The following is a 14,737-nucleotide window of genomic DNA, read 5'->3' on the forward strand; positions in this document are numbered from 1 at the left end:
AGAAGTAGAAAACATTACCATTTTGAAGAATATTCTTGTACTTCACTTTTACTTGTTCCCATGTTCTAGTGGGTCCTGAGGTGGCTCTGACATTAAACAATTATGAAATGATTAAAATACAAGAATATATACTGTAATAAGTGATAGAACCATAACATGGTGAGCACTTACGCATTTAATTTGTCTGCTACTTTTTGCCAGCCCTCTCGCCTGGCTTTTGCACACTTTGAGGTGTTCCCTGGCGTTTTAATTAAGGTTTCAAATTCTGCATAACCTTCAAGCAATAACTCTTGCTCTGCTGAGGAGAAAAACTGAGCCCGCTCTTTGGCCATGCTGAGCAGCCAATAGCAGCGTTGCAGATCAATGTTTCTACTATCGATACATATCCCCTTTTAAACCAGCGCATGAACGCGCAATTATCTCAGATAACTCAATCCAGCGATACTAATCATAACTGGCAGGTGTGTTCGAAGAACCTAATTAGCCAGATCATGATTAGGCCGATGATATCATCTTGGATGTCTCATTTGATCTCGGATGTTTTAAGCAACGTACGAAGAACAGGCCCCAGTAATGCATTTAGCCCTTTATTTGTCACAGTTCCAATGCCAAAACACATTATAATCCACAAGTTAGCATGTCCACATACGATCCTGACGTGGTCAAAATGTTTTGCTTTCCTCATTAGTTGCACCTGACTTCACTTGCTCTCTGGCTCCCTATATACCTATTAAACCCACACTCCACCCAGTGTCCAACAGTGGAACTACAACAAATTATAAATAGAGCATAATGGCTCTTACACACTGTATACCTTAACGTTACATATTATATTGTAATATTATAATACTATAATATATTGTGTAGGCAATTAGCTTACTTCGCTGTAAATAGAAAAGCCTGACAATATCACTGATAAATACCTTTAAGTATTGTGGTTTTCCACCATGTTTCTCAATGACATGCACACAACTCGTACAGATCGAGGCTTAAAGAAAATCCTGAGCTTCCCACTCATATTTACAACATTGTGGTGGCATTTATGTGCGTTCAACTCATAAATACAATCTTTACGACCTGACTTGAACGCACCAATAGTCACCATTGCATATTTGGTCTAAAACACAACTGCTCTGATGTTTTACTGCAGGACAGCAAATGTGAGTGAAATTTCTGTCATCTTTGCAGGACTGTGATTTGAAAAGTGTGCAAAGTAACATATTTTAGCAATAGTGTGAAAGTGAATAGTACGTAACAGGCACAATACCGGTACAACAACACAAAATCTATTGGTACAATTTGCGTCACATGACTAAACTTCATCCTCATCGTTTTCAAATATGAGAGAAAAGAGAAAAAGATGTGTTTAGACTAAAACGTATTAGTGTGGACAAGGCCTGAATCACTGGAAGAACCCGTGTGTAGAAAGCATAGAACCCAACAGCAGGACCACAGCTCTGTCCACTTTTTAAGATTCATATATAGGATCAGAACTTTCACTGTATTGTGGGGGAACATCTGCAGGATCGTGATTCACGGAAGAGTCGCTCACCAGAGGTACCTGCAAGAAAAACAGGTATGCAATCAGCTTTAATACTTATTTATTGATAGTTCTAATCAATTCTTGCACATAATAATTTATATGTTTTGGGTATTTTAACCAGTGGAGGTCAACTCTGTTATTGATATAAACTCTGTTACCATCAATGTCAGCACTGTTTGTTTAAGGTTTTGCTTTAAAAATGATAATGAATCATTGTTAACAAATTGATTAGAAGCTGATTAGCATAACAAGTATTCTTACTACGTGACATTTTAAAGGATTTCATTAATTTTTAAAGCTGTTTAGAGAAATTGCACACCATCTTGGCAACTTTTAATTTATTTCATTTCAATTCATATATTGATATTTTTACTCCAAAACAAAAAGTATCTTGTCTTATTAGGTTTAAAGTTGAATTAATGGATGAGGAGACAAAAGTTATCTTAAGAAAGACAGGGTTTTGAATTGTGTTACATTTGTTAATTGTATGTTTTTGACCCAATTTGTCTATAACAGAGTTGACAGATGTTTCTGTTAGTACATTGATTTTCAGAATCAATATTTTAAATCTTACAAGCTTAAGACTAGCAAATATCGAAAATATTAAATTTAAAGCGTGTTCTATGAAAATAAAAAAGTTTAACAACAACAACAACAACAAAAAAACCCTATTTTTGTTTTCTTTCTCTACTTGAAAAATACCCGCAATTCTTGAATGGGTCATATGAATAAAATCAACACTAATCCAAATAATGGATCATGGATTTTTTAAAACCATTTTACACAAAGTCCCATTAGACTGGTGCTACAAGCTTGGTGCTTAGGCTGTGGAAAAACAACTTGGTGAACATGCTGCACCTTTGGAAAAATGCACATGTAATTCTTACATCTTATTGCACAACTTCTTACTGTAGTGTAAATTCAATAACATTTGCAGACAGTTCTTGTATTACAGGTTTATAGACAACACTATTTCAAATGGAAAAAGTAAAAGACAAAAATCCTGCTAAAATGTTTTGGTGTGGAAACTGAAAACAGTGAGATTGAAAAACTACCCGTCTTTCTGTCAATATGCAATGTCCTAGCAACCACCCAGAAAACCTTAGCAACTACTTCGCCACCATAGTGGCCACTCAGCTTCTAGCCCTGAACGCATCACTCACCTGTGGAGAACAGCAGCAGGCGTTGGCTTTACAGGCAAATGCTGACAGAACGATGGAGATGATAAACTCAATGATAGTCGATACCAAGGCCACAAAAATGATCCCACGCAAGAGGGGGTTTACCTGAGAAAACACTCATCAGTAGCACAAATATCAATAAAATAAATGATAGTCACTCATACGCTGGCTGCAAGTGCAGAATGTACAATCATTAAGGTTCAAATCATAATATGTCAGTGCCTTCTTGCATGGTAAACAGGGCTTGACATTAACTTTTTTGTTCACTAGCCACTGTGTCGAGTGGTTTTCAGAAGTTTTTTCACAAGTCACTCAGCATTTTCACAGGCAACAATTTTTAACCAATACCATGGGGAAAAACTTCTCAGGTTACATATGTAACCCTGGTTCCCTGAAGAGGGAAGCGAAGCACGTGTGAAATCAAGATCCAAGTTATAAAACCTGACAAACATGTGCGGAGAGGACCAGCCTGCCACATCACAAATGTCCTGAAGGTAAACCCCTGATAGTAGAGCTTTAACCCCCTGGGGTCGGCGGTATCACCGGCGATACCAGCTCGCTTTTTTTTTTATCAGTGTAAAAGAAACTCATAAATACTCTGTTGACTTTGATTTTCCATAGGAGTTTCATACATCAATCGATCCTGTTAAATGTGTATTATTTTTGTGTATACTCACAATAAAAACAAAGTGTTGTGCTTTTCGCCAAATAAAGAAAAATAAACACGAAGCGAGTTCTGCCTTCTCTCTGTCAGTTAAGTCCATTCTGAAACGCATCCGAAAATGAACCATAACTCAGCGAATACTTCTCACACAGACACGTGAGATATGTCTTTATGAAGCTTGAAATCTCTTCTTTTAAATGAAGTAATTTATATAAATAACAAATATTCTCAGCTTATGTAGTCCCTTTAAAAGCAAGGAGAGGTACCGTTTTTTCGTTCTCCCTTCATTATCTCTTAATGAGCTGAGGCAGCCCCGCCCCCGGCGCTATTCACATGGTAAATAGTTTAGGTGATCTATGCATCGCACACGCCCCCCGATCAATGCCATACAAACACAGTTTCTTCATCAGACTCACTGATAGTTCATCGCGTTTTGAGTATGGCACGCTTCTCCCGTAAAGACGCCCTTCATTGTGAACAGCAGCATTTTGAAGAGCGAATTGATCCCGCCGAGGACACAATTTCGGAGTAAGTTTTACTATATAATTATTTTTCTGATAATATAGAACTCATATGAATTTTCAGACTATATTTTGCTTAGTTTTGGCTTTTGCTTAGTTTTGCGAATATCTGCTTAAAGGTGCTATAAGCGATCTCGGTTGGCGTAACCCTTTTGTTGATGTTTGAATTATTATCAAACAAAACGGAGGCTAGCTAGACCCTCCCTCCTCCTCATCCGCGCACTAACCCCCGAACCCCACCCCCACATCATTCTTGTCGGTTATTGGCTGGAACAGTTTGTTATGTTTCGTGGTGCGGGTCGCTCTGTTTGTTGCTCAGTTTGTTTTTGCTGCAGTTTGTGAAGCGTGGGCTGTCTGCAGAGACCGTGTTTTTTTACAGTGTGTTCAGGGGACAGGCAGCTAGCGGATAGTGAGGAGATGTTTGCGGTATGTGAAAAAAAATGTTTTAGCCTAAAAAACGCGTGAGATCGCTTATAGCACCTTTAAGTGTAATGTGATTTAGTCTAAATATATTTCAGCCTCCAGTAAAATATGTGATAGCCTAGGCCTACTGTCTAAATACTAGACATTATATATATATATATATAAACGTATGGTTTTGGTTAGACTATGACACTGCTTATCATGCTTCCATACTGCCTTATGCACAGATGTTTGTGAATACAGGTGTAAAAAAACTTTTCTAAAAACTCCGGCCAAAGTGGAGATTTCTGAAAACGCCGGTTATGTGTTGCCGTGTCAACTGGGAGAAACGGGGTTTTAGGTTCTCAAACGTCACATTATGCGCCAGAAAATGCTTACTACTGTAAATATGTTTACAGTATAAATGCTTAATACTGTAAATATGTTCATAATCTGTAAATGTTTATTCAGACTAAACCCAACTGTGACCCTACTTTTTTACTTTTATACTATTTTTATTTATTTTTTATATATTTTCATTCTTAGAATTTGTATTACTATGTTCTTGTTGTATTTGTATTTGTATATGTGCACTGGAAGCTTCAGTACCAAGAAAAATTCCTTGTGGGTGCAAGCACACTTGGCAATAAAGCTCTTTCTGATTCTGATTCTGATTACGTCATGTGAGCGCCCTATGTTTAGAGTTTGTTTGGCTACTATTTGATCATGGATGCTGTTAAGGTGGTACTCATTTTTACTTTTGTGCAAACGTATTTGGCCTGTTTGCATTTGCTTCGCTGTCTGTCCACACAAAAGAATCTCGCGCCATGTCTGTTGTTTTGAAAGGAACTGGAAGTCGCGTGTGCTATTCGTTGTTGTCGATTTTGAGGATTCTGATTGGCTTGCATGGCTTTATCCATCTCCCTACACTGCCGCCCATAGGTTTGGCATAATTATGATGTTGCTCGACGGCGTATTTATGCGGGTTGATGTAAACGACAACTTTTTTGAAAACGATGTTGTGTGCACAATGTTATTTTTGAAAACGGAGGTGGAGAAATATTCGTTTCTCTAAATACCCGGCTATGTGTAAATGTGGCCTTTGTTCTTTGTTCAGGCTGCCTCACTTGATGGCCCATTAGCCACTGGGGGAGTGTCTGTCACACCCCTGGTCTGAATCTCATTAATATTGATAGGCCATTACCACTCCCATGCATAAACCTCTTCTGACAAAAAAACTGTTGTACAAAGTGTAAATCAATGTATTGTGTTATGTGAACGATTAGGCAGGATGATTTTCACATCATTTTGAAGCCAGAACTCGAAGCGACAACATTCATTAGTCAAAAGTCTTATTGACACATATTTACTATGTGTTTTGTGGTCTTGTTTCAGCAACTTTCATTTTAATTTTTTTCAATAACCACGCATAAACATTATTCTCTTAATTATTTTTTATTTACACATATTATGGTAGCCCTGTTTGTGCTATATAGAGTGAATTTACACCTTTTCCATTAACATGTTTATAAATAACTGAAAAAAGCACAAATGTCAGAGCATGTCAGAACATCTCCAGGGCCCAGAAAACCCCTCAGACCACAGAGGGTTAATAGCGGCCATACTCCTGGTTGAGTGGGCCCGGACAGTCATAGGTGAAGGCTGACCGGTCACCTCATAAGCAAGTGAGATAGCCTCAGCCACCCACTTGCTCATTATCTGCTTAGATGCAGGGTAACCTTTCCTAGGTGACCCGAAACTGAGAAAGAGTTGATCTGATTTTCACCACAGGGCAGCTCTGTGGACATAAGCATCCAAAGCCCTGACAGGGCAAGGCAGATCGAGTTTTTCCTGATCTGGTGTTTGAAAGGGTGGACGACAGAAGGCATGCAGCGTAATAGGACCCACAATTAAAAAAGGCTTTCACCAGGTGCACATTCCAGGCACGGCGGAGCAACCTCTTCAGTAGGCTCAAAGGAAGCCAAAGTCAGGCCTTCAAGGACAATGGCCAAATCTCAAGCCGGTGCTCTAGTGTGGAGTGCAGGCCTCAGCCTCAATTTACCACGAAGAAAACGGGTAAGGTCTCTTCCTAAAAAAGCACCACCCAAAGGAGTGTGGTGTGATACACCTTTAAGGTGGATGGAGATAACCCGCCAGAGAAACGCTCTTGCAAATAATCCAGCACTGAACCCACAACACAGTTGACAGGGTCTAAATGACGTTCTCTGCACCAAGAAGAGAATAACTTCAATGCATATAGTCTTGTCGTGGAGTGTTCCGTCCCTTTAGATTTGGGCTAGGGGTAAGGATGTATATAACATTTAAATAAAGATGTGTGTGTAACTCAATATAAAGGACAGGGCAACAAAAGGAAAACATCAACTCAAAAATTCTGCTCAAAAGTATTTATTTTTACAGTGCCAAAAATGAAAGAATGAAGAAAAAATTATATTTACAATATTTACACAGACAATGAGAAAAATAACAACACAAATAACAATACCAAACAAAAACTCCAACCTGTGAGGGAAGCGTCTGTCGTGAACGTCACGCGACAACAAGAGGCCCCCAACACTGGGCCCTGGGCGAAAAACCAAGGTTTTTTCCACTTGACTAAGGCACGTAGGCATAGCCGTGTGACCTTGATCATGCAAAATGAATTTCCCCTCTGGGAAAACCCCTTAGTTTTGAGCCACCACTGCAGGGGTCTCATGTACAGAAGGCCAAAGGTTATCACGTTGGACATAGCTGCCATGAGACCCAATGGTTTCTGAAAGTGTTTCACAGTGAGTGACTTGCCTAGTTTTACCCCATTCACGGCTAAGAGAATCAAATCTATATGTGCAGGTGACAGACGTGCCTGCATCGTAGTCGAATCCCAAGCTACGCCTAGAAAAGTTGTCCTCTGAGCTGGAAGGAGCACTCTCTTTTTGGTGTTGAGCCTCAACCCCAACTTTCTCAAGTGAGACAGAACGACATCTCGATGCCGAACCGCCATCTGCTCGGTTTGAGCTAGTATCAACCAATCATTGATATAATTTAATACGCGAATGCCCTGGAGTCTCAGAGAAGCCAGAGTTGCATCCACACATTTCATGAAAGTGCGGGGTGTTAAACCTAGGCTGAAAGGAAGCACATGAAATTGGTAAGTTTCGCCCGCAAAAGTGAACCTCAGGAACTTCCAGTGATGAGGATGGATGGCTACATGAAAGTAGGCGTCTTTCAGGCCTATCGTGACAAATCAGTCCGTGGACCGAATCTGTTACACGATCTGTTTGAGTGTAAGCATTTTGAACTTGAGTTTTAGAACTGCTCCGTATAATTGACGCAAGTCTAGAACATGACGCAATCCTCCATCCGCCAACAAGGAAGTAACGACTGTAAAACCCTGACTCCCTATTTGGAGGAGGAACCCTTTGTATAGCCTCCTTTCGTAGAAGAGTCTGAACTTCTTGCTCCATCACCAGAGCCTGCTCGGGGTCCACCACCGTAGTGAGGACCCCTAGAAATTTAGGTGGACGAGAACCGAACTGAATTCTGTAACCCTTTTCTATTGTGAGAAGCACCCAACGAGATAAATTTGGCAGTAGTTTCCACGTTGCCAGAAAATCTATTAAGGGAACCAGCCTCTCGAGACAAACACCAAATAGACAAAGACAGTTCACAGAGAGCACTTGCTGAAGACACAGAAGCTAGCGCGGTCTGTTTCCGGGTATGCTTTATACAGTAGTTTCCTAGTCTGTGACGTCACCCGCCTATGACGTCTCGTGACACCATTGAACTGATTTCACAGGTGCTTCATGACGCAATCACGCAGGGGCGTTCCCACAGCGTCTCGACGCAGCTCGAGTTCCCTTGAAAGGGAACTGCCAAATAGATATTTTTAATACTATCTCATAATTTGGCAGCAGGTAGCTACAGTCAAACCAAAATGTTTTCAGGCACCAGATATAATTTTACTAGTGGGTGCAGGACACTATAGTTAATTTATGTAAGTGAGAATAACAAAATAAAATAAACTGACATATTATAGCCAAAAATTCTTCATACAGTGGACTACCAGTAAAATGTATAAAAATTTGGGACCAAAAATTATTCAGACACTTTGATCTGACCATGTTTTGCTTGAGCGTTTTTTTCTGTAATTGCTAACTTGACCTTTTTACACCACAGACTGAACCAAAATTAAGCATTGCTTAGTAATTGGTTGACCTAAATTGGTATTATCTAATTGTGTATTAAATTCAACAGCTAACATCTATTCAACCTAATTAATTTGTGAGACAGTCTAAGAGAAGGATGGCCAACACTTATTTGATAACTCTGAGTTCTTGTCATATTTTATTACCATTTTCTAAACCATAGCGAATAAACTGTGATAATGTGAGAAATGTTGAAGGTGTCTGAATAAATTTAATAAATTTTGGTTTGACTGTTTATTAGGCTGCTGTCACTTTATAACCTGACGCACGGATCCATTACACTGTTACACATTCTGACTGTGTTTACGTGAATACTCGTCAAGACCGGCGTTTTTACATTATTTTGTGCTGAGGGGCGGCTTTCTGTGCGCACTTTAGGTGTGATCTATGGGAATCTATGGGAATGAGTAAAATTATGCGCAGTACGTGCAATCCCACGCCGAAATTCAAGCCCTGTAAAACCAACAATATTCATCCGGAACAAATGAAACGAGTGAGTGAGAAGAGGCGGGTTTGTGAGTCACTCGCCATCGGAGAGAAAGAGCTGCTGGTGTCGTGTATCTGCGGGAAATGAGTATAAGAAGCATATCAGATATTTCAGTATTGATATGTATAGAAAAACTATATTTTTGACCACTACATTGCACTTAGTTTATTATTTCAGATAACTTATTAAAAAACTACAATTGAAAAATGTATAAAATTCAGTCTGCCGAAGTGGCTAGTAGGAGTGACTGTAACATGCCACTGCTGAAATACACAATTTGGCGGGTGTTAATGTCAAGCCGTGATTCATGTAAATGATCAGTGACAGTAAGAGGTCTATTAAATTCTATTAAATGCCATTAAAAAAAACATAAAGGAAAGGTTATTGCAGATTACAGCTGGACTTAAACCTACTGACAACATATAGATCGTATTGTAATTACTAAATAAAAGTGACTAGAAAAGTTGTTAACATACCTTACATTCATCATCAATGCAGTCATTGATATTTAGTGCAGCCAAATCCAATGAAAGGATAATAATGGAAATGCCTGCAGTTAAAGCACTTAAGATGTTCATTGCAAGTGAACCTTTCACCTATAGACAGAAAACAAAAAACAAGTTAATAAGTTAGAAAGCACTTTACCCAGTGTGTTAAAGCAGATCATAAAACAATATATATGGAGCACTATAAAAATAAATAATAAAGTTGCATGTTGCAATTATCAGGCCCAAGTACAAATGACTCATGAAGACGGTACAATTATACAATGGCAATATCTCTCTTCAAATATAATAAAATTCTTATAATTTCAAATATAATACAGGTCTCTCTGTATTGAACTATTCTTTTTTGTTTTGTGATGTTTGGACTTTGCGTTCACAAGATATGCCCCACACTCAGAAACATATCAGCCAGTATCTCCCAACGATAAAACAAATTAATATTCCTTTGATAACTTTTTAACATTAGGGTCTGGGGATGATGCATCCCAAGTTTAGTGTGAATTTAATGTATGGCAATGATACTTCATCTTAAAAAAAGGGGTTTTGAGACAAATGAAACTTTGCATTCCATTTAATTAATTATTTTTGCTGTTCCGAATTTTTTTTACTCGAAAACAGTGATATGATCCGAACCGTGAGTTTTATGATTCATTGCACCACTACAGCAAATACTAGTCAATTCATAAAAATGGGTGTTGGCTGACTGACCAATTAACTCATGTCTTTGAAATGCATATGCAAATGCAAAAATATATTTTTAGAATTCAAAATGTTGGAAATTTCTCATGATGGAAATTAAATAAATAGATGTTTTATTCAGCTGGAGAGGGATAAATAAATGTATTCCAGTCTGTACAGTGGCAGAGATCAATAAAAAATGTAAAAGTACTTATAGTGCCACCTATGTTTTTTTGACTGCGCAGATGGTGCATGTACAAGAGCGCATGCAAGTGATCTAAAAACTTGAAAGATCGCTGATCTCCAGCTTACGTTTATTGGTGTTTTCAAATCATCCACACACACACACACACACACACACACACACACACACACACACACACACACACACACACACACACACACACACACACACACACACACACACATATATATAGTACTGGTCAACAGTTTGGAAACATTACTTTTAATGTTTTTAAAAGATGTCTCTTATCAGGCCTGCATTTATTTGCTCAAAAAATACAGTAATATTGTGTAATGTTATTACAATTTCAAATAATGGTTTTCTATTTGAATATACTTTAAAATATAATTTATTTCTGTGATGCTGAATTTGCATCAGCCATTACTCCGGTCTTCAGTGTCACATGATCCTTCAGAAATCACTACTATCGTTCAAAAGTTTGGGTTCAGTAATATTTTCTTTTTTTCTTTTGTGAAAGAAATTAATACTTTACTTTCATCCAGTTTTGGGCAGTTTGTTTAGTCTTACATTAAATAAAGTTTGTGCTTGGACCCCTGAAAATAACAAGTGATGTGCGCATACCAAACACAAACTGGAGGAGGCTTTGCCATGGAGTTTATTTTCTGCAGCAATGCAGAGTGATCCTGCGACAATGTACTGAGAGGAGAGAGAAAGGAATCTTCTGTTAGAATATTTAGCTTGTGTTAGAAAAGACAGAACTGTACTTAAGTTGTATATTGTTTGCTTACGATGAGAGATACCCAATAAGGAATACCACTGACGAAAAAGGTGGAATATGCATTGACTGTATACGCAATTCCCAACAGGATAATCAGCGGACCGATCAATATCTGGATAATCTGAGGAAGACCAGAAAACAGGCACTTATTGCAGGGGAATAGTGACTCACAGTTATTAGCTGAGCAGGGTTGCCAGATCTGCACAACAGTTTGTTAATGTTTGTACTACTGCTTTTTTGGATTTTTTCCGTACCTTTCCTCCTTCACACGTATAAAAATGAATTATTGAAAGATTTCTCACCCCAAGTGATTTTAATTGGCCTTTCAGAAATGCCTCAAGTCCTTGAGGAGCTGAAGCTGTCTGTGGCACATAAACAGTCGCTGGAGCCGTTTGTTCTGGGGCCTGAAACTGGATGACCAGCGTCGACGAGTTTGTGGGAATGACGGTAGTAGACATTCTTGTTTCTGAATCTGAAATTGATCTGGACAAAAACAAGACATGTAAAATCATGTGAAGAATAAGAATATACAGTGCATTCACAGCGCTTCACTTTTTCCACATTTTGTTATGTTACAGCCTTATTCCAAAATTCTGTATTGTAATTCTGTATTGTAATGTACATGTAATACTTGTGTATACACAATTATATTGTGATTTTTTTGTGTTTTTTTTTATTTTTAATAAACTTGCAAAGATTTCAAACAAACTTCTTTCACGTTGTCATTATTATTTGTAGAATTTTTAGGAAAATAATTAATTTAATCCATTTTGGAATAAAGCTGTAACATAAAATGTGGGAAAAGTGAAGCACTGTAAATACTTTCTGGATGCACTGTAAAAATAGATTTTCATAAATAATCTTAGCAGTGTATTTATTAAAATAGTTCATGTTAATATTTATTATTATAAACAATCTATGGTCTTCATATTCTGGAAAAATGTATAAACGCAGAATAATAAAAAAAATAATAAAAAAAAACTCTTCAGATATTATATTACAAACATCCCATGTTTAAACTGATCCACAGCTGTCATCGTTCCACATGTGGGACATTTGCCAGTATATATTTAAAGCAATAATATCTTAGTAAAAACCTTAAAAACCTTTTTTTAAATAAATTACAGACGAGCAGTAATTTATCAATTTGCAACAATAATATTTCATTCTCATTAGGTGTATTCAGGCCTTTAATTTGAAATAGCGATGAACATGAAAAATCATGAAATACTGAGAGAAAAAGGTCTGAATATTTTTTAAATATAAAGAAAAAAATGTATTCTCGATTTGTGATGTGGCGGCGAGCTATAATTATAATTTTTTATGCCTTTATTCAAGGTTGAATTCAAATAAAATACTGCCAGATTACTTCTGAATAGGTTGTCTACTTCATAAACTGTATGAAAATTATGGAAATATATGGTTCAGATCACTCAAACCATATATGGAAATGGACGCGCCCTTATATGGTCAGTAATAGAGCTTGGATGTCATCTAGTGAAAAAGTGTGTTACTGCGCACAAACAAAATCTTACTGAAAGCTATTTGAGATATCTACCTAAAATTTGTAACATAACTTGTACAGATTTTCTTGCAGTTTATAGAGTAAAACATGTTTTGTCTTCTTTAAAACAAGACCAACCATAGGTCTATATTCCAAAGCGTTCTTGAATTACAACCATTAAAGTTTGGATATTGATTTTCATGTCTATGCGGAAAAAAGGGTTAAATCACCAATTAATTTTTACGTTTCAGGGTTTTATAAGCCAAACTTTGTATCAAGATGAGTCTCAACTATGTTATGAAAGATATAACAGAATGATTTGATATACCATTTTGCTTTATGTGTGTGTGTGTGTGTGTGTGTGTGTGTGTGTGTGTGTGTGTGTGTGTGTGTGTGTGTGTGTGTGTGTAAAATGGCCATAAACAGGTCTTCCCATTATATGCCATATATATTTACACTGTATGTTGCATATTAATATGTTTGTAATGAAAAAATTAGAGTAATAATGGGAGTAATAATTGGAAAGATTTTCGTAATAATATCTACTATTTATTTAATATATAATTTATTTCCTATTCACTTGTTGTGTCTCCCAGAATGAGTAGGCTAATTAACATTAAGTCCTGGTGTCCAGTGGACATGTATGAAATCGCTGTCCTGTAACATAAAGTCATATTTTGATTTGAAACCCCATAACATTTTGAAATCTTAACATCAATCACATCCACAGGTGCATCTCGTATTATTTTAATATTTGAAGGCATGCTTTTGTAAATGAAATCTGCATCAGAAAATGTGTAGTCAAGCGGAGACCCGCCCTAAACATGTCCACAATAATGACTGCTGGAGACAGAGCTTCTGAGAGGAATGTTATATACATAGAGGAAATATTACAATATTTACTATCAAATTCTAATTAAAAGTATACTTTTCCGTCTCAGTATGTTTAGTTTCGGTCTCGATTTGAAGCGTTTTCATTTTGGTGCATCACTAACTCAGTACTCTGTTAATTACGACCTGACAACACAAACTGTACATGAACGAGTACCTGGACGAGCTCAATCTTGTTGCAGTCTTGATCGAAGTTCTTGTGTGTGTTTGTGTCGTCGTGGAAGAAGCCGATCTCGACCTTCACGCGCTGTTTTACACGGACGATAGTAACTCAATTAGAGATGGGTGTGCCGTGCACTTGTTGGAGGCAGAACTAATGCTGTCACGGGAATAATTGATGAGTTTTCCCCACAACAGCTAGATCGTGTTGTCTTGTTAATAATGTAGTGCTTATGAGTGATCATTTGAAGCACTGATGTTTTAGATACAACAAAAATAGCCAGCATTTGACCGAAATTACAGAATCGTCAGCAAGTGGACTATCTGGATAGCATATGGTTGTCAGTGCAGACACTATATCATTTTGGTTTAAATAATATTTTCCCAATAAATAGGCAAGAATAAACCCGGTGTCCTCATTGATTCCTGTTCATTCCGACAACAAAAACTTGAATGCAACAAACTCATAATCATGTATGACTTCTGAAGTGGCAGCATAAATCCACTAACAGCAACCTGTGCAAAATAACTGGAAATGGGGTAAATATCACATAAAGCAAGTGGAATAACAGCAAACCTTCTGTAACATTTTTTAAAAATGAATGTAAAAATGATCTAGTATCCATAAAATACTTATCCAAAAGATAATCCATCCCTTGGTGAATTTGTATAAAGTCATGCACGAGTCTTCATTTTTAAGAATATGTATGGAAGTAAAATAATGCCAAATGTAAAAAAAGAAAAAAAAAGCCTGTTGAATTGCACTTCTTGGAAAAAAAATAGGCATTGCATTAACCCTGCTTGCATTTTAATGCATTGTATTTTTAGGGCTTGCATTTTTGTGGGCTGAAATTCAACATGGTTGAATATTCAAGCTGTGAATATTTCAATTCAAAACATTTCAAACACATTTTCATTTTTGAAAATTCAATAATCCATATTCAACTTTCATATTTCACTTCCAAAATACTCAAACTGTTTAAAAATACAACCTATAATATTCACAGTGTAACACA

At 37.2% G+C, this 14,737-nt stretch overlaps 2 protein-coding genes across 2 annotated transcripts in view; one reads left to right on the top strand and one right to left on the bottom strand.

Moving 5' to 3' along the window:
- The window catches only part of LOC311289246 (membrane-spanning 4-domains subfamily A member 8-like), a 450,268-nt gene that overhangs the window by 147,547 nt on the left and 287,984 nt on the right, over positions 1 to 14,737 (top strand). The gene's annotated exons all lie outside the window — the stretch shown is intronic.
- On the bottom strand, positions 462 to 13,812 carry LOC311289252 (membrane-spanning 4-domains subfamily A member 8-like). The gene is made up of 7 exons (XM_084407096.1): positions 13,720 to 13,812; positions 11,470 to 11,650; positions 11,178 to 11,288; positions 11,011 to 11,085; positions 9,477 to 9,596; positions 2,707 to 2,829; positions 462 to 1,561 (listed from the first exon to the last, which is right to left on the bottom strand). Exons 2-7 carry the CDS (start codon positions 11,623 to 11,625, stop codon positions 1,469 to 1,471), a joined length of 678 nt encoding a protein of 225 aa, XP_084263222.1. The 5' UTR covers positions 11,626 to 11,650; positions 13,720 to 13,812; the 3' UTR covers positions 462 to 1,468.

This window comes from Rutilus rutilus (assembly GCF_951802725.1).
Source record: "Rutilus rutilus genome assembly, chromosome: 4".
Lineage (NCBI taxonomy): Eukaryota > Metazoa > Chordata > Actinopteri > Cypriniformes > Leuciscidae > Rutilus > Rutilus rutilus.